The sequence below is a fragment of the Mobula hypostoma genome, chromosome 5 (assembly GCF_963921235.1).
Source record: "Mobula hypostoma chromosome 5, sMobHyp1.1, whole genome shotgun sequence".
Taxonomy (NCBI): domain Eukaryota; kingdom Metazoa; phylum Chordata; class Chondrichthyes; order Myliobatiformes; family Myliobatidae; genus Mobula; species Mobula hypostoma.
In genome coordinates, this window is record NC_086101.1 from 190,439,067 (window position 1) to 190,460,438 (window position 21,372).

Genomic DNA, 21,372 nt, shown 5'->3' on the forward strand with positions numbered 1-21,372 from the left:
AGACCCATCTGATCCTTGCTTCCTAAACCTCGCGTATGCTGCCTTCTTCCACCTGACTGGATTTTCCACCTCACTTGTCACCCATGGTTCCTTCACCCTACCATTCTTTATCTTCCTCACCAGGACAAATTTATCCCTAACATCCTGCAAGAGATCTCTAAACATCGACCACATGTCCATAGTACATTTCCCTGCAAAAACGTCATCCCAATTCACACCTGCAAGTTCTAGCCTTATAGCCTCATAATTTTCCCTTCCCTAATTAAAAGTTTTCCTGTCCTCTCTGATTCTATCCTTTTCCATGATAATGCTAAAGGCCAGGGAGCAGTGGTCACTGTCCCCCAGATGCTCACCCACTGAGAGATCTGTGACCTGACCCGGTTCGTTACCTAATACTAGATCTAGTATGGCATTCCTCCTAGTCGGCCCGTCAACATACTGTGAAGTGAAGTAAATGAAGTGATAAATTATGGAAAGTCAAACCAGATAAATGGTAGTTCACTCGGGAGGGCCATGGTACAAACGGACCTAATATATTGCAAGCAGCATCTCAGGTAGACGGGGCGGTTAAACATGTGTTTAGTGTGCAGTCCTTCACCAGTCAGGGCATTGCCTTCAGGAGTTGGGGTATTTATGTTGGAGTTGTATTTGTCATCGGTGAAGCCACACTTCAAGTGTTGTGCATAGCTTTCATCACACTGTTATAGAAAAAGATGTGCTTGAATTTTAAAGAGTGCAGAAAAGATTTAAGAGGATATTGCCAGCAAAAGAGGGCTCTATAACAGGAAAGTTATAGAGAAGTGTGGCATTAGCAGCCAACCACTTGATTCGCAGAAAGAGAGCGCTTCGCACAGATCGGGAAGAAAAGCTTAAAAGAGGAGCATTTTGCGGGACTTGGTGCATTAGTGGCAAACCAATCAATTCGCAGGTAGAGAGAGAGAGCTTTGTATAAGTCGGGGAGCAGAGTGTAAAAAAGGAGCATTTCATGGGACTCGGCGCATTGGCAGTGGACCAATCGATTTGCAGAGAGAGAGAGCTTCGCACAGGTCGGGAGAAGAGTTTTTTTGCGGGGTTTGACGTATTAGTGGTGCACCAGTCAATTCATGATTAATTTGCAGGAGCAAATAAAAGTAAAGCAGGGTCTAAGCGTAGCGGCCATTGTGTGAGTGGACCAGTATAGGAGTGGGAACTTCTGGCTTCAGCGAGGAGGCACAGGTAAGTAGCAGGTAAGGCTTTTTTTTAATAAAAAGACACTAAATTACAGCTAATTAAATAGAGGGATGATGCACGCTCAGGTGATGTGCTGTAGCTGCATGATGTGGGAGCTGGTGGACTCCATTGTGGTTCCTGCTGACCACATCTGCGGCAAGTGTTGACTGCTCGAGGAACTCAGACTCAAATTTGATGAGCTGGAATCTGAGCCTCAAACACTGTGGCACATCAGGGAGGGGGAGATCTGCCTGGATTCTCTGGTTTAAGAGGTAGTCACACCCATTAAATTAGCTACCTCAAATTCGGTCTGTGGTCAGGGACAAGAGGGTGTCACTGTGAGTGAGATGGTTAGTGGGATCCAAAAGAGAGTTCTGGACAGCCTTAGCCCTCAAGTTTATCCAACAGGTGAACCACCTCACACTTACCTGGGTTAAACTCCATCTGCCACTTCTCAGCCCAGTTTTGCATCCTATCAATGTCCTGTTGTAACCTCTGACAGCCTTCCACACTATCCACAACACTTCCAACCTTTGTGTCATCAGCAAATTTCCAACCCATCCCTCCACTTCCTCATCCAGGTCAATTATAAAAATCACGGAGGGTAAGGGTCCCAGAACAGATCCCTGAGGAACTCCACTGGTCACCAGCCTCCATGCAGAATATGACCCATCTACAACCACTCTTTGCCTTCTATGGGCAAGGTAGTTCTGGATCCACAAAGCGATGTCCCCTTGGATCCCATGCCTCCTTACTTTCTCAATAAGCCTTGCATGAGATACCTTATCAAATGCCTTGCTGAAATTCATATACACTACATCTACGTCTCTACTTTCATCACTTTGTTTTGTCACATCCTCAAAAATTTCAATCAGGCTCATAAGGCATGACCGGCCTTTGACAAAGCCATGCTGACTATTCCTAATCATACTATGGCTCTCCAAATGTTCATAAATCCTGCCTCTCAGGATCTTCTCCATCAACTTACCAACTACTGAAGACTCACTGATCTACAATTTCCTGGGCTATTTCTACTCCCTTTCTTGAATATGGGAACAACATCTGCAACCCTCCAATCCTCCGGAACCTCTCCCGTCCCCATTGATGATGCAAAGATCATTGCCAGAGGCTCAGCAATCTCCTCCCTCACCTCCCACCTGAGGTACATCTCATCCAGTCCCGGAGACTTATCCAACTTGATGCTTTCCAAAAGCTCCAGCACATCCTCTTCCTTAATATCTACATGCTCAAGCTTTCCAGTCAGCTGTTAGTCAGCCCTACAATCGGCAAGATTCTTTTCCGTCTTGAATACTGAAGCAATGAATTCATTAAGTACCTCTGCTATCTCCTCCGGTTCCATGCACACTTTCCCACTGTCACACTTGATAGGTCCTATTCTCTCACGTCTTAGCCTCTTGCTCTTCACATACTTGCAGAATGCCTTGGGATTTTCCTTAATCCTGTCCGCCAAGGCCTTCTCATGGCCCCTTCTGGCTCTCCTAATTTCATTCCTAAGCTCCTTCCTGCTAGCCCTATAATTTTCTAGACCTCTATCTGTCACAATGGGGTGCTGGGAACAGACCCAAATGCAAGACACAGACACTGAAGTACAAGGAACAGGACTTGACTAGAGTAGGGATGTGACAGGATTCAGGCAAGGAGCAGGGACAAGAACGCAGACTTGGGCTAGGGAAAGCGGGACCAGGACTAGGAACCATGGACTAGGAGACAAGGCTTGGACTCCGAGCTCGAGACTGGACAAGGACCCAGAACCTGGGTCTTGCCTCAGTCTCGGACCCCGGAACCAGGCAAGGACATGACATGGCTTCAGGACAGGATGTGGCTGGGGTCTAGAGGTGTGAGCTTGGAGACAGGCTGGGGTCTTTGCTCTTGAGGCTTGAGGCTTGGGTTCCTGAGTCTGGAACTGGGTGGCGGGATCCTCGAGGCTCGGGTTCCTGGGTCTGGAGCTGGGCTGCGGGATCCTTGAGGCTCGGGTTCCTAGAGCTTGGCTGCGGGATCCTCGAGACCCGGGTTCTTGGAGCTTGGCTGCGGGATCCTCGAGACCCGGGTTCTTGGAGCTTGGCTGCGGGATCCTCGAGGCTCGGGTTCTTGGGTCTATGGCAGCATCTATGGAGTGGAATAAACAGCCAGTGTTTTGGGCTATTTGTTGGGCTTTTCCGAAATACGGAGTTTCTGCAGCATTTTGTGTGTGTTACAAATGAGAAAATTTGCAGGTGCTGGAAATCTGAGCAACACACACAGGAATGCTGGAGGAACTCAGCAGGCCAGGCAGCATCTGTGGAAAAGAGTACAGTCGACATTTCAGCCTGTGACCCTTGGTCCCTGAGGAATGTTGTTTTGTTTAGCTGTATACGTGTGCAGTTGAATAACGATACACTTGGACCTGAACTTCGTGTGTGCCACTGCGAGATGCAAATCTGTTTAGTTTAGTACTGTCACATGCACCAAAGTACAGTAAAAAACTTTGTTTCCAATGCCATCTATAAAGGTCATTTCATTACAAGGCAGTACAAGGGAAAACAGTAATGCAGAATGTCGTTACAGAGAAACGAATTGCGGGCAAACAAGAATGTGTGATGTCACAACGACCTAGACCTGAGGTCAAGAGTCCATCGTATCGTACTAGATAACTGTTCAATCATCTTATAACAGCGGGATAGACTTGCCTTTGAGCCTGGCGGTACGTGCTTTCAGGCTTTTGTATCTTCTGCCCAATGGAAGAGGGGAGAAGACAGAGAGCCCAGTGTGGGTAGGATCTTTGATTATGTTGACTGCTTTACTGAGACGGTGGGAGGTATTGAGCAAGTCCATGCAGGAGAGGCTGGTTTCACTGATATCCTGAACTGCGTGCACCACTTGTTGCAGTTTCCTACCATGCTGTTATGTGTCAGATAGGATGCCTTCTTTGATGCATCAATAAATATTGGTGAGGGTCAGCAGGTAAATGCCATATTTCTGTAGCCTCCTGAGGACATCTCCCAAGCCCCACTTCCATCCAGGACACACAACAGCGGCACTGTGTTCGCAGAGCCCTCAACATTGTCAAGGACTCCTCCCATCCGTCCCATAATCTTTCTGACCTCCTACTGTCAGGAGCAAGGGCTGTTAGGCTGGGGAAGAGCTTCTTTCCCAGGCTGTAAGACTTCTGAATCCCCTGTTGCCACCCAGTACACATTATTTATCGCAGTGCCAGTAACAGTAATACAGTTGTATACTTAACTATATGTCGTGTATGCACTTTATATCAACTTGTACATCTACAGAATACCTAAATCTTCTAATATTATTGTGTTAATATTATTTTCTCTGCTGTTTGTGATATATGAACTGTGTTTTGGTCCCTGAGGAACATTGCTTCAGTTAGCTGTAAACATGTATAGTTGAATGACAGTATACTTGGACTTCAAGTTGAGGGTTTGGAGGACTTTCTTGGCTATGGCTTCTACATGGTTAGAGCAGGACACACCATTGGTAAAGGTCACTCCTGGGGGCTTGAAACTTTCGGCTCTCTTAACCCCAGCACTGTTGATGTAAACAAGAGCCTGTGCACCCCACCCCTTCCTGAAGGAGATAACCAGTTTTTTAGTTTGTTGGTATTGAAGGAGAGATTATTATCATGACACCATGTCACAGAGCTCTCTATCTCCCTCCTGAGATCCTGCCCACTGCAGTGATATTATCTGCTAACTTGTAGGACAGGGGTTCCCAGGCTTTTTTACACCATGGACCCCTACTATTAAGCAAGGGGTCTGTGGAGCCCAGGTTGGGAACCCCCATTAGAGGGAGTTGAGCAGAATCTGGCCACACAGTCCTGAGTACACAGGGAGCCGGGGGGGGCGTGGGGGGGGCTGAGGACGCAACATTTTAGAGCATTGGTGTTGAGGATTACAGTGGCAAAGGTATTGTCGCCATCTTTAATGATGGCAGTCTGTTGGTCAGGAGGTCAAAGTTTGTTGCAAAGGGGTGGGATATTGAGCTGCAGAGTCTCGGAGTTTAGAAATGGAGGAAATAAGATGCAGGACAGGTGGAGGAAAAACTATCCACATGACTACATGAACATCAGCTAACCATAAGCAGACATGATCCTCTGTCACTCACCTCAGCACATGAAAACCAAGAAGGATACAAGTTTATCTGAGAAACTACAAAAATCCTGCTAGAAGCACAGGAGAATTTTTAGAAGTGAAAGACGTATCTGACCATGGGAACCCATTAGAGTCGGAATAAGTACATGGATGGGAGGGGTATGGTCCAGGTGAGGGTCCACTGGACTAGGTAGAATAACAGTTTAGCACAAATTAGATGGGCTGAAGGGTCTGTTTCTGAGCTACAGCACTCTCTGACTCATAACCAATAACGTTCTTTATTTCTGTTCACATGTCAAACATCGGCCCGCTAATACCTGTACAGAACAGAAATGTCTTGCACTAACATTTCTGAGTGAGCAGCAGTTAACAATGAGTTCAAGTTACAACAGTGCAGTGGGTACAATCCAATATTATCACCCAGTACAAGAACCCCATTCCACACAAACGCAAAAGTCATGGCACAGTTACTTTTATAGTGTCAGTGACTTGGGTTCAATTCTGGCGTCTGTAAGAAGTCTGCACGCTCACCCCGTGACCGTCTGGGTTTCCTCCTACATCACAAAGACAGACGGAACTGGGTGGCACGAGCTCACTGGGCCTGTTACCATGCTCATTCTCTAAATGAAAAACTAATCAAAAAGACAAAGGCCATTGGCTTGTGAAGGGAGGGTCTGCTTTATGCATTGTTTGGAATGTCTTTGAGAAAACCCAAACATTTTTCAGAAGTTTTCCCAGTGCTGAATGCCAAAGAAATAAATAAATAATGAATGAAACACACCAAGAATTAAATATTTGACACCCAGAGGAAGTTTTGTTCAACTGAAAAGCGGGTGAATGGAAATATATTAATCTTTGGGGTGGTCTCGAAGCGGAAACACTTTTGCTAGTAACTAAATTATCTATATGTGGTGCATTGAACTCCAGCGAGTACAGGCTCAGAGCCACCAGATGCACCTCATATGTTAACCCTTCCATTCCTGGACTGATTCTCATGAACCTCCTCTGGACTCTCTCCCACACCCGTACATCCTATCTTTGATAAGGGACCCAAAACTGCTCAGAATGCTCCAAATGCGGTCTGAACGTTGAAATTCAGTTTCCAGTGGGAGGAATTTTTTTTTTAAAACACCTAGAAGCTGCAGAAGTTGTTAGAGAACTCTCATCTGGCCGCTTTCTCCTTAGGTCTGATGTCTGGCACTCTGGCTCCACTCAGCCAAGGCTCACCAGCATCTTCCCACAGGGATCAATTCTGGCCGGATCCTGCAGAAGTTTGCAACCTGTCTACCAAGCTCTGGAACCACACCGCTGGGCAGGACGTCACATCCTGCTAGGGTAGAATCTATGTCCTGTGGGAAACCGCTTCACCGCTTCACGGCTCCACGTGTGTCCACTCGTCCACTCACTTCAAGGATCTTAAAAGCAGTCGTTCATCCTCAGCACTCTCTGTGCTCACACACACTTAAATATGCGCACAGTGATGTACCCACTGGGAAACAGCTCACTGACATACAGTACACACAGATAGAAATGCACTGATATACTGATAAATACACACACACACACACACATACACACACACACATACACACACACACACACACACACACACACACACACTTGTAAACAGCTCACTGAAATACGCACAGATACAAATGCAGCTATATATTGATAAATACACACAAACACACTCACTCACTCACACACTCGTACACACACATGACATGCTTGTAAACAGTTCACCGACGTACACACTCATCTACACACACTGACTGATATAGAAACACACTCTCACTGACATGCATAGGCTGGTAAGTGGGTTTATTGACATACATATACTCTCGGACACACATCACGAACACAGAATTGTATCTACATACGCACACACACACTGGTAAATGTACACATGCTCTTCATACACACTCACAGACACTCGTTACAGATGTGTTCATTTATACACACACACGCTGACATACTCACAGGTAAACCCACACGCAGACATGCTCATATACACATACACACTAACATTCACACTCAGTCTCTCTCTCATACACCGTTTGTCCTGAAAGTAGATTCGATTTGGCTGAAGTGTGTCCCTAGTAGTGAGTCTCTGCAGCATTAACTCAGGGTTAGTTTGGCCACTCATTTATCGCTCCCCTCCGTGTCCTGCTCAGGCACACAGGACACTGCCACAAGCGAGTCATTGTCTTCAGTCACGTTCGCTTCAGGCGTGCAGGTCTGCGCAGTAAGAAAGGCGCTCTCCTCAGTTGCGTTCAGTTCTGGCGTCTGGGACACCGCCGCAGGAGAGGCGTTTTCTGTGACTGAATTCCCCTCAGGCGTCTGGGACACCGCCGCAGGAGAGGCGTTTTCTGTGACTGAATTCCCCTCAGGCGTCTGGGACACCGCCATAGGAGAGGCGTTTTCTGTGACTGGATTCCCCTCAGGCATCTGGGACACCGCCATAGGAGAGGCGTTTTCTGTGACTGGATTCCCCTCAGGCGTCTGGGACACCGCCATAGGAGAGGCGTTTTCTGTGACTGGATTCCCCTCAGGCATCTGGGACACCGCCATAGGAGAGGCGTTTTCTGTGACTGGATTCCCCTCAGGCGTCTGGGACACCGCCATAGGAGAGGCGTTTTCTGTGACTGGATTCCCCTCAGGCATCTGGGACACCGCCATAGGAGAGGCGTTTTCTGTGACTAAATTCTCCTCAGGCGTCTGGGACACCGCCATAGGAGAGGTGTTTTCTGTGACTGGATTCTCCTCAGGCGTCTGGGACACCGCCGTAAGAGAGGCGTTTTCTGCGATTGAATTCTCTTCAGGCGTCCGGGACACTGCCACAAGAGAGCCGTTTTCAATCACGTTCACTTCAGGCATCCAGGTCTGCGCGGTAAGAGAGACGCTCTCTTCAGTCGCATTCGGTTCAGGCACAAGGGGCACCACCTCAAGAGAGCCGTTCTCTTCAGTCCTGTTTACCACTGCAAGAGAGGAATTCTCTTCAGAACAGATTATCTCAGAAAATGGGGAGGAATCACAGAGCCCCAACCTTCCTCCGCACCACCCCCGGCACCACCTTCCAACTTCTACCCCCGCCTTACCTCCTCCACTCCACACCTGAGCTCACAAAGTCAATAGCGAGATTCCACACCCTACCCTCCGCCCTCTACCCCCAGTCTCCGGACTCAGTCCATCCACTCCCGGCAACTCCCGCACGCATTCTGTCCTTTCCTCCACACCTTCCAGCTGCATTACGCTCCCCCTTGAAATTTACCAAATACTTTTCCCCGGCACTTTCTACCACAGAATACTCTGTTTAAGGAGCTGTGGAGCGGTTTAATTGTTAAACCAGGTTACCTGCTGACGTTTGCTGCAGACGCACACTAGCTCTTGAATACTCCGATGAATTTGGCTGGGCCCTGGGTGATAAGCAAGAAACCGAATTAAACCTTCATTGCTGTGTGGGGCACACAATACGCCTCGTTACCCTGAGACTAGTGCTATTTCGGGCTCATAAACCTCGCTGTATTCCAAGAACCACGCCTCAGGTAAAGACACAGTAACGGTTAGCGTAACGCTATTACAGAGTCAGTGACAGGGGTCCAATTCCAGCCGCTGCTGTCTGCAAGGAGTGTGTTTTCCAAGGGACCGCGTGGGTTTCCTCCCACATCTCAAGGACCTACGGGTTAGCAGGTAAATTGGTCACATGGGTGTAACGGGGCGGCAAAGGGACCAGAAGGGCCTGTTACCCTGCTGGATCTCCAAATAAATAAATAAAATAAATCTTGCTATAGGTGAAGAGGCATCTCGGTTTCTTGGCATGTGAACCCAGCAAACTAGCAGGCAGGTGCAACGAGGTGTCAAGAAGACAAATTGGCCTTTGTAGGAAAGGGATTTGAGTTTAAACGCAGAGAGCTTTTGTTAAGTTGCACAGAGTTGGTGAGGCCACAGCTGGAATACTATGCAATGCTGTGGTCCCTCTAGTCCAAAAAAACAGGGATAGAGTAATGTCGGGCGCAATGCTGAAGAGATTCACCAGGCTCATTCTGGACACAAAAGGGTTGTCCTATTTAGAGAAGTTAGGCAGTTTGGGTTTTTAATGCTTTAAGTTTAAAAGGAAGGGTGTTGTTATTGATCCTGAGAGGCTTGATGGGAAGATGGTACGTAGAAAGTGAGACATTTTAACCAATGGGATATCTTAAACAAGGGGACCTATTTACAAGAAAAGGAGATGCTCACTTAAAAGAAGGTTCTTTTTTTTTTATCAAGGGCAATGAATCTCTGGAACCCTCTACCCAGGAGGTTTAGGGAGATTGTCATTAGAGTTATTTAAGTTCTGATGCAGATGATAAAGATTAGCTTTATGTGTCGAACATCAAAAGATACAGTGAAGTGCATTGCCTTGTGTCAGATCAAATCAGACAGGACTGTGCCAGGCAGCCTGCAAGTGTCGCCATGCTTCTGGTGCCAACATACCATGCCCATAACTCATTGGCCCTAACTCATACATCTTTGAACTGTGGGAGGAAACTGGAGCAGCCGGGGGAAACTCACATGATCTTTAGGAACTGCATGCTAACCACGATGCTACTGTTCCGCCCATAAGAGCTGACTGAGGGCTAGACGGAACAGGAGCAGGAGAGGGGTTGAGGCCACTGCGGATCAGTAATGATGTTGTTCAGAGGTGGGACTTGAGGGGCCGAGTGGCCCACTGGTGCTCCTACTGTCATGCGACACGTGGTCTTGTTTTCATTTTAGTGCTGAAATACACCTGACAAATATTCGCCTTGGTCAACACAGGTGAGTTAGAGTTATTGACGCAAGACTCAGTCTACCAGGTAGGTTGGAAGAATGCTCCTGTGAGAGCAGTGACTATGTCATTAGAGTTACTTAACATTGAACATTAAAATTCCTAGATAACCTACTAAATACTGAAAGGCCTAGATGGATTGGATGGACAGGATACCTCCTATAGTGGGTGAGTCTAGGACCAGAAGGCACAGCCTCAGAATAGAGGGACATCCATTTAGAACAGATAAGGAGAGATTTCTTTCGTGAAGCTGTGGAATTCATTACACAGGCGGCTGTGGAGGCCAAGTCATTGGGTATATTTAAAGGGAAGGTTGATAGGTTCTTGAATAGTCAAGGTGTCAAAGGTTATGGGGAGAAGGCAGGAGAATGGAGTTGCGAGGGGTGATAAATCAGCCACGACAGAATGGCAGAGCAGGCTCGATGGGCTGAATGGCCTACTTCAGCCCCTTTGTCCTGCGGTCTTATGAAGTGGAGAGCAGAGAAACTTGACGCCGGGAATCCAGACATAGCACTCCCACGGATGGGCGTGCGTTGCTCAGAGCAGATTGGTGTGGATTGTGACGGTGTCTGAGGGGCCCTCAAAGGTGCAGTTTGAGCAGGGTCTACACGACGACTGAGAACCCTTAACCATGGGTGTAGGAGCCAGAGAGGTGGGTGAGTGGGCTGCGTCACGAGTTCTGGTGAGCCATGTACTGGGTGATTAGAAGACAAAGTCAGCAAGGAGACCAATTAAATAATTGAGTCTGGAGGTAGCCGTAGAGATAGATGGGGGTTTCAGGAGTGGACTGCCTGGGCTACACAACAGTGGAGAGGACCCAGTGTAAGAGGGAGACTTTTAACTGGGTATACATCTCATAGGATCAGGTTTGTTATGTTATACAATGTTACACCACACAAGATATATGGTTAGTGGCCACTTTAATAGGTACACCTGTACACCTGCTCATTTCTACTAATATCTAATCAGCCAATCATATGGCACTAACTCAATGCATAAAAGCATGCAAACATGGTCAAGAATTTCAGTTGTTGTTCAGACCCAAAATCAGAATTGGGAAGAAATGTGATCTAAATGGCTTTGACTGTGGAATGATTGTTGATGTCAGAAGGGGTGGTTTGAGTATCTCAGTAACTGCTGATCTCCTGGGATTTCTACACACAACTGTCTCTAGAGTTTATAGGCAATGGTGTGAAAAACAATAAAACATCCAGATATGTGGGTGAAAATGCCTTGTTTATGAGAGAGGACAGAGGAGAATGGCCAGACTGGTTCAAGCTAACAGGAAGGCAACAGTAACTCAAATAACCACACATTACAACTGAGATGTGCTGAAGAGCTGAACAGATATTTGCATGAATGGACAGGTGTACAGGTGTACCTGGTGAACAGGTGAACAGAACGTGATGTCAGAGGACTGGCTCACAATGCCTCCTCCCTGCTAATCCATTTGGAGACACAGTGGGAGCCCACCACACCAATGGAACACTCTATAATTCCCACCCTTACTGATCCCCAAGGTATTCTCCACAAAGTGTGTCCAGTTCTATTAGTACGTTTCTCCCGACATTCTGCCCCTCTGATGACCCTGATTAGCAGATTGATTCCATTCCCATAAAGCCAGTTGAGTAGCACCTTTCCCTTGGTAATTCCTAATTTGGTACATTAATTTAACTTTAACAACAGTTTGGTACACAACAGAGAAAGATGACGATTTTTGCTTCATACCTTCTGCGCGTTGGGTTAAACTCTGCTCTTCCTGGAAGAAGAAAGGAGAGATTGTATTGTAAGTATAATCTTGCTGCTGATTACACATAGAAACATAGAAAACCCCCAGCGCAATACAGGCCCTTCGGCCCACAATGCTGTGCCGAACATGTACTTAATTTAGAAATTACCTCGGGTTACCCACAGCCCTCTATTTTTCTAAGCTCCATGTACCTATTCAGGAGTCTCTTGAAAGACTCCATCGTATCCGACACAACCACCGCTGCCCGCAGCCCTTTCCGCGCACTCACCACTCTCTGCATAAAAAACTTGTCCCTGACATCTCCTCTTGCCCCTGACATGTCAATGTACCACATGTTCACCCTGGTGACTTAACTTGGTGCATCAAATGTTCATAGTTGAAGAAAAGGAGATAAAGATGAGCTTTATTTGCCATGTGTGCATTGTGTCAAAGACCAACAGTCTGCGGTTATACTGGGGTCAGCCCGCAAGTGTCACCGTGCTTCTGACGCCAACATAGCGTGCTCACAACTGACTCCAACCCATGCGCTGGCGCAGTGTGACGGCGTAGTTAGTGCAGTGGTGAGTATCACACTTTGCCGCACGAGCTGTAGGACCAGGGTTGACTCCCGCCGTTGTATCACCTCCCCGTGACCGTGTGGATTTTCTCTGGGTGCTCTGGCTTCCGCCCGCGAGTTAGGGTTGCTGAATTGTGGGAATGCCATGCTGGTGCCAGAAGCATGGTGACATCTGCGGGTTGCCCAGCAGAATCGTCGCAGATTTGATTTGACACAAACGATGCCTTTCACTGTACGTTTCAAAGGCAAATAAAGCTAATCTTTTAACCTTTATCTTTGGACTATGGGAGGAAACTAGAGCACTCTGAGGAACCCCAGGCATACAAGGGAAGAATGTATAAACTCCTAACAGACAGCAGTGGGAATTGTACCTGGGTCGCTGATGCTGTGAAGCACTGTGCTGTTTTACTGCACTACCCATATATGTTTGGCCAGACATACAGTACCGTGCAAAAGTCTTAGACATATATGTACTGTATGGCTCTAGTGCCTAACCTTTGCACAGTACTGTAGTAATCTTATGTACTGCACTGTACGGCTGCCACGAGAAAACTAATTTCATGAGACATGTGAGTGATGATAAACCTGATTCTGATACGGGTCTCTGTTGTGGACTGGGAATGGGAAGGGGGCAGGGAGAGGGGAATCATGGTTAGGAAAAGGGGAAGGGAGAGGGGAGGGAGTGGGAAGCACCAGAGAGACATTCTGTATTGATCAATAAACCAATTGTTTGGAATCAAATGACCGTGCCTCATGACTTGGGGCTGGAGGTGTCTGCGCCCGTGCCACCCTCCACCCCCGGCACTCCTTCTCTGCCACCTGTCCCACACCCCTCCCGTGACGTTCCACCCTCGTCATTCCCAACGTCCTTTGCTCCCACCAGCGTTACAAAATCTCTACACATAGTACTGTGCAAAAATCTTGGGCACCTGAGCTATATATATGTGTCCAAGTCTTTTGCACAGTGCTGTATGAGAAATGAATCCCAGAAAGTGGGTTAGATTAGTATCCTTTGGGAAATAACTTACTTCACAGCACCCAAAGCCCCTCCACCAGCAGGACACAACCAGTCACAAGTCTGATGGGATAGATTCCTCTTGTCTGAGGAGTGCAGTGCCAAAAGGACTGAAGAAGCTTGCAACCAACCCAGAACAAAGGAGCCCACTATCCACAATGAACCCTATCCACTACCTCCACCACTAAAGTATACCATTTGCCCCCTCCCTCCCTCCCTTTTTAGCCACACCAACTCACATTCCTCCGAGGTACTTGATGCAGAGGGTGGTGAATCTGTGTAACTCTTTGCCCCAAGGGCTGGTAGAGGCTGGCTCACTGGAAGTATTTAAAGTGGAGGTGGATAATTTTTTTCATTTTTATTTATTGAGCTCGAGCACGGAACAGGTCCTCTGGCCCTTTTGAGCCAAGCCGCTCAGCAGTGCCGACTTAACCCTTGCCAATCACGGGACACTTTACAATGACCAATTAACCCACCACCTGGTCGGTCTTTGGACTGTGGGAGGAAATTGGAACACCCGGAGGAAACCCACACGGTCACGGGGAGAACGTGCAGGCAACGGTGGGAATTGAACCGGGTTGCTAGTACTGTAAAACACTGCACTAGCCACCATGTTACCATGCTGATAGAGAACTAGAGGAGTATGGAGAAATGGCACAGAAAAGGACAGCTTAGCTCAGCTACAGTCAGATTAAATATTGGGGCCAAGTTGCCGGCACTGGCTCGTATGTTTCTGGTGTGTTTTCCCCTTGATCCTCTACTCTACCCACCACTCTCCATCCTCTCTCCTCCTCTTTCCTCTCTGGGTTTCCTATTTCCCAATGACCACGCAACTCGATTTCCTCCCTCCAATTTCTTCAGTCAGAGGCTGGTGAACCTGTGGAGTTTATTGTCACAGACGGCTGTGGAGGCCAAGTCAACGGGTACATTTAAGACAGAGGTTGATATATTCTTGATTAGTCAGGGCATGTAGGGATATGGGGAGAAGGTAGGAGATTGGGACCGAGAGGGAATTGGATCAGCCATGATGAAATGACAAAGCAGACTTGATGGGCCAAATGGTCTCATGGTCAATTCATGTACTATCACCACACTCCCATTCATCCAACACAAATTTCCCAACCCCACTTGCCTATTCCCAGCCATTCCCAAGTCCTTTCCAATTTATCAGATTCCACCTAGGAATCTCCCTCCCATTTCCCACACCTAGGTCCCTCCCTCCTGGTCTTCACTTCATCCATCGTTCCTCCACACTCCCCCCCCCCAACCCTTCTTCACCGGCCACCCCAGGCCCTCCCTTATACTTCTTCCTCTTCACTCCTTCCCCTTGACTTCAATCACTCCTGTAACCCGGAGCCTCTCTTCCCTGCCCTCCCCATCCAGAAGCGTGCATTCACAGAACCCTCAGCATCGTCAGGGAGCCCTCCCTTCTGTTTAACAATCTCTTTGATCTACCATCAGGCAGAGGGTATCGTAGTGTAACGACAAGCACCGTTAAGCTGGGTAACAGGTTGTGAGACTCCTGAATGTCCTGTTACCACCCAGCACACATTATTTATCAAAGTTGTATACTTAACGTTCTTTTGTAGATGCACTTTATATCAATTATGAATTATTAAATTATCTCTTAATATTATTCTATGTGCTCTGTGTGACTGTATGGACTGTGCTTTGTAACTTGGTCCCTGAGGAACTTTGATTTGTTTGGCTGTCTACATGTGCATTGTTGAATGACAATAAACTTGACCTTGAACCAACTCTTCCTTCCAAACCATATATATTCACCATCTAAAACGTATCTTTGAAATAAATCCAGTGTGACCTGACCCTCTGGTGAGGTTGTCAGCTCCCAGATCCCTTGCCCCCTACAAAAAGTAACTCACCGCTCCTCCTCCTCAGGATCACTAAGACAATAACAATCAGAATCATCACGATGATGCTTCCGACCAGAATTCCGATGATGTAAATGAGCCGGTGTTGGCTCTGCGCGGTTTCGGGCAGGTGGACGGACTCCGTACTGTTTCCTTGGTCGTTTACCACCAGGCAGGTGTAATTTCCCCCCAGCTTTGGGTGATGTAGCTCTCCCAGGGTCTGAAACTTTCCCGGTCCTGGTGTGACGGGAGTGTCGCTGCCGTTCACTGGAAGCCTCTTGTTGTGGGGGTCGATCCAAATGATGTTTGGGGAGGGTTGCCCTTCTGCCAGACATTGTAGAGTAGAATGGGTGGCGTTGATTACGTTAACTGAGACATGCAGGATGATAGGGGCACCTGCGAAAGGAAGAACACAGGTTTAATATTTAACTACGTAAGATATTCAAATCATTGTTTACTTAACAATTCCTGTAGAACCGTTGTACTAACGTGCAAGGCACATGCCTCTGCTCACAACAGGAATTCTGCAGATGCTGGAAATTCAAGCAAACATATCAAAGTTGCTGGTGCAGATGCTGGAAATTCAAGCAACACACATCAAAGTTGCTGGTGAAGGGTCTCGACCTGAAACATCGACTGCACCTCTTCCTAGAGATGCTGCCTGGCCTGCTGCGTTCACCAGCAACTTTGATGTGTGTTACATGCCTCTGCATTCTGGGGAGGCTGTGGAGAGCTGGACTGTGCATATCCATACTCGCGTCATTCTACAGATGGGCAGTAGAGGGCACCCTAACAAGCTACAGAAAGGGTGGGTAATGTAGCAGGATCCTCTTTTGAGTCAATATGGGTGGAAGTCAGGAACAGGAAGGGAGCAGTTACTCTACTGGGGGTATTCTATAGGCACCCTGGTAGCAGCAGAGATAACGAGGAGCAGATTGGGAGGCAGATTTTGGAAGGGTGCAAAAATAACAGGGTTGTTATCATGGGTGACTTTAACTTCCCTAATATTGATTGGCACCTGATTAGTTCGAAGGGTTTAGATGGGGCAGAGTTTGTTAAGTGTGTCCAGGATGGATTCCTGTCACAGTATGTGGACAGGCCGACCAGGGGGAATGCCATACTAGATCTAGTACTAGGTAATGAACTGGGTCAGGTCACAGATCTCTCAGTGGGTGAGCATCTGGGGGACAGTAACCACCGCTCCCTGGCCTTTATAATTATCATGGAAAAGGATAAAATCAAAGAGGACAGGAAAATTTTTAATTGGGGAAAGGCAAATTATGAGGCTATAAGGCTAGAACTTGCGGGTGTGAATTGGGATGATGTTTTTGCAGGGAAATGTACTATGGACATATGGTCAATGTTTAGAGATCTCTTGCGGGATGTAAGGGATAAATTTGTCCCTGTGAGGAAGATAAAGAATGGTAGGGTGAAGGAACCATGGGTGACAAGTGAGGTGGAAAATCTAGTCAGGTGGAAGAAGGCAGCATACATGAGGTTTAGGAAGCAAGGATCAGATGGGTCTATTGAGGAATATAGGGAAGCAAGAAAGGAGCTTAAGAAGGGGCTGAGAAGAGCAAGAAGGGGGCATGAGAAGGCCTTGGCGAGTAGGGTAAAGGAAAACCCCAAGGCATTCTTCAATTATGTGAAGAAAAAAAGGATGACAGGAGTGAAGGTAGGACCGATTAGGGATAAAGGTGGGAAGATGTGCCTGGAGGCTGTGGAAGTGAGCGAGGTCCTCAATGAATACTTCTCTTCGGTATTCACCAATGAGAGGGAACTTGATGATGGTGAGGACAATATGAGTGAGGTTGATGTTCTGTAGCATGTTGATATTAAGGGAGAGGAGGTGTTGGAGTTGTTAAAATACATTAGGACAGATAAGTCCCCGGGGCCTGATGGAATATTCCCCAGGCTGCTCCACGAGGTGAGAGAAGAGATTGCTGAGCCTCTGGCTAGGATCTTTATGTCCTCGTTGTCCACAGGAATGGCACCAGAGGACTGGAGGGAGGCAAATGTTGTTCCCTTGTTCAAAAAAGGTAGTAGGGATAGTCTGGGTAATTATAGACCAGCGAGCCTTACGTCTGTGGTGGGAAAGCTGTTGGAAGAGATTCTTAGAGATAGGATCTATAGGCATTTAGAGAATCATGGTCTGATCAGGGGCAGTCAGCATGGCTTTGTGACGGGCAGATCATGTCTAACAAGCCTGATAGAGTTCTTTGAGGAGGTGACCAGGCATATAGATGAGGGTAGTGCAGTGGATGTGATCTATATGGATTTTAGTAAGACATTTGACAAGGTTCCACACGGTAGGCTTATTCAGAAAGTTAGAAGGCATGGGATCCAGGGAAGTTCAGCCAGGTGGATTTAGAATTGGCTTGCCTGCAGAAGGCAGAGGGTGGTGGTGGAGGGAGTACATTCAGATTGGAGGATTGTGACTAGTGGTATCCCACAAGGATCTGTTCTGGGACCTCTACTTTTCGTGATTTTTATTAACGACCTGGATGTGGGGGTAGAAGGGTGGGTTGGCAAGTTTGCAGACGACACAAAGGTTGGTGGTGTTGTGGATAGTGTAGAGGATTGTCGAAGATTGCAGAGAGACATTGATAGGATGCAGAAGTGGGCTGAGAAGTGGCAGATGGAGTTCAACCTGGAGAAGTGTGAGGTGGTACACTTTGGAAGGACAAACTCCAAGGCAGAGTACAAAGTAAATGGCAGAATACTTGGTAGTGTGGAGGAGCAGAGGGATCTCGGGGTACATGTCCACAGATCCCTGAAAGTTGCCTCACAGCTGGATAGGGTAGTTAAGAAAGCTTATGGGGTGTTAGCTTTCCTAAGTCGAGGGATAGAGTTTAAGAGTCGCGATGTAATGATGCAGCTCTATAAAACTCTGGTTAGGCCACACTTGGAGTACTGTGTCCAGTTCTGGTCACCTCACTATAGGAAGGATGTGGAAGCATTGGAAAGGGTACAGAGGAGATTTACCAGGATGCTGCCTGGTTTAGAAAGTATGCATTATGATCAGAGATTAAGGGAGCTAGGGCTTTACTCTTTGGAGAGAAGGAAGATGACAGGAGACATGATAGAGGCGTACAAGATAATAAGAGGAATGGATAGAGTGGATAGCCAGCGCCTCTTCCCCAGGGCACCACTGCTCAATACAAGAGGACATGGCTTTAAGGTAAGGGGTGGGAAGTTCAAGGGGGATATTAGAGGAAGGATTTTTACTCAGAGTGTGGTTGGTGCGTGGAATGCACTGCCTGAGTCAGTGGTGGAGGCAGATACACTAGTGAAGTTTAAGAGACTACTGGACAGGTATATGGAGGAATCTAAGGTGGGGACTTATATAGGAGGCAGGGTTTGAGGGTCGGCACAACATTGTGGGTCGAAGGGCCTGTACTGTGCTGTACTATTCTATGTTCTATGTTCTATAAGTTGCATCACTACATGGTACGGAAATTGCACCGCAGTGAACAGGGAGGCTCGACAACGGTTAGACCTGTGAGGGGATCCTGGAGTGCCCCTATTAACTGTTTGGAGAGAGACAGAGCGAGACATTCATCATTGTTGGTTTGTCTGGGAAGGAGAGAGAGACAGAGTTAATTACCACCGATATGTTGCTTTTGAAAAGAGAGAGAGAGAGAGAGAGAGATGAAGATTAACGGTGACTGTCACTTTAAGGCATTGGAAGTAACTTTGGATTTCTACTGAGTTTGGAGTTGGAGACAGCACTGAGCAGCTCGAAGGTTGCTATGGTGACCAAAGGCAGATTGTTGATCTTACTTTCAAGGACTTATTGCCTGCTTGTGCTCCTTTACAGACAAAGGAGGGAGGGACTCTTTGAATGACAGGTGATGCTCAGCCTGGTGAAATAAATAGGGGGTCAGATGATACAGACCTCAGATACATGATCTGGACACTGAATGAGCATTGTTGTGCCCGCAGAGAAAGTGGGTTTTGGAGGATCGATCAGGTGGATCGATTCCAAATTGCCATTCCAGTTTGAGGAGAAGGAGTTGACCGGTGGGGAGTTGTCTATGTGTCCACCCTTGCTGGGGTGATAGCTCCACCACAGGAAAACCGGTCCGCCTGGTTAAAGTCACAGTCGGTGACTTGTAAAGGATTTCGGAGGACAACGAGAAGATTGATGGCATCAGCTCACCTGAAGACTCAACTCCCTCTCCCTCTCTCTCTCCCTCTCCCTCTCCCTCTCTCTCTCCCTCTCTCTCTCTCTCTCTCTCTCTCTCTCTCTCCATCACTACTCAACTAAACACCACGAACTGAACTGAACTGAACTTTACTCAACATCGTATGACTGTATCTTTTTACCCCTAGACTTAAAGAAGCTTGGTTTTCATACATATATATTCCACACTTACTTTTATATATAATCATTGCTAACCTGTTTGATTTATCTACATTTATATTACTGTATTGCGTAGTTACTAATAAATATTATTAGTTGTTAGCAATACGAGACTCCAAAGTGTTTTCCATCTGTGCTGGTTCTTTATCCCCGTCATAGGGTACATGATAGATCAAAACTGCGTAACGCATCAATGGCACCATCCTACCTGCTATCAAGGACGTGTATACAGAAAGGTGCAGGGAAAGGGCCAGTAATATCATGAAGGATCCCACCCACCCTGCTCATAGACTGTTTGTCCCACTCCCATCAGGGAGGAGGTTATGTAGCATCCACTCCAGAACCACCAGACTTAAAAACAGTTACTTTCCCGAAGCAGTAAGGCTGATCAACACCTCCACCCACTAACCCACCCCCCACCACCACTACTTTATCATCTCCTGTCAGAGTCACCTTATGTCCAGGCATTCCTGTGCCTAGCATAACTTTATGGACATAGTCAATCTATGTATATAATCTGTCCTATGCATTTATATTTATTGTGCTTTTTATTATTGTCTTCTTTATTTTATTGTGGTTTTTGCGCTGCATCAGATCTGGAGTAACGATTATTTTGTTCCCCTTTACACTTGTGTACAGGAAATGACATAAAACAGAAACGAGGAAATCTGCAGATCCTGGAAATCCGAGCAACACACACACAAAATGCCAGAGGAACTCAGCAGGCCAGGCAGCATCTATGACCTAAAGCAGTCTTGAATCCTGACCAGTTAATTTTATGAATCTAATACAGAGGTATAAAAATTGGATTGCATCTATTTTTGATGTGCTAAAATATTGTTACTCTTTAAACTGAATTTACTTAAAAATAGTGATAAGTGTCAGAGTACAGCACAGAAACAGGCCATTCGGCCCACTTAGTCCATGCTGAAACCATTGATCTGGACTGGGACTATCACCCTCCATAACCATACCATCCATGTACCTATCTAAACTTCTCTTAGACACTGAAATCGAGCTCGCCTGCACCACTTGTGCTGGCAGCTCATCCCACACTCTCATCACCATCTGAGTGAAGAAATTTCCCCTCTTGTTTCCCTTAAACTTCTCACCCTTCACCCTCCCATGAACTCGGGCTGTAGTACCACCCAAGCTCAGAAGAAAAGGTCTGTTTGCTTCTACCCTAGCCCTCATAAATCTGTGTACCTCTATCAAATCTCCTCTCAATCTTCTACATTGCAAGAAATAAAATCCTAACCTATTCAATCTTTACTTACAATTCAGGTCCACTCAGGTCCTCCAGACCCAGCAACATCCTTGTAAATTTTCTCTGTACTCTTTCAACCTTACATACATCTTTCCTGCAGGTAGGTAAACAAAACTGCACACAATACTTCAAATTAGGCCTCAACAACGTCTTGTACAACTTCAACATAATATCCCAACTCCTGTACTCAACGTCCTGACGAAGGGTCTCGGCCCGAAACGTCGACTGTACCTCTTCCTAGAGATGCTGCCTGGCCTGCTGCGTTCACCAGCAACTTTGATGTGTGTTGCTTGAAGTTCCAGCATCTGCAGAATTCCTCGTGTTCCTGTACTCAATGCATTGATTTATGGCCAATGTACCAAAAGCTTTCTTTACAACGCTATCTACCCATGAAATTTGTCACTTTCAATGAATTATGGACCTGT

The 21,372-nt window shown here is 46.9% G+C and overlaps 1 protein-coding gene across 1 annotated transcript in view; it reads right to left on the minus strand.

The window, feature by feature from the left end:
• Positions 1-5,206: 5,206 nt before the first annotated feature.
• The window catches only part of LOC134347242 (uncharacterized), a 45,975-nt gene continuing 29,809 nt past the window's right edge, over positions 5,207-21,372 (minus strand). Inside the window, exons 3-6 of the mRNA XM_063049586.1 lie at positions 15,327-15,710; positions 11,851-11,881; positions 8,670-8,731; positions 5,207-8,293 (exon numbers count right to left, since the gene is read on the minus strand). Coding sequence (XP_062905656.1) covers positions 7,458-8,293; positions 8,670-8,731; positions 11,851-11,881; positions 15,327-15,710 — 1,313 coding nt within the window. The 3' untranslated portion in view covers positions 5,207-7,457. The remainder of the gene's footprint in view (positions 8,294-8,669; positions 8,732-11,850; positions 11,882-15,326; positions 15,711-21,372) is intronic.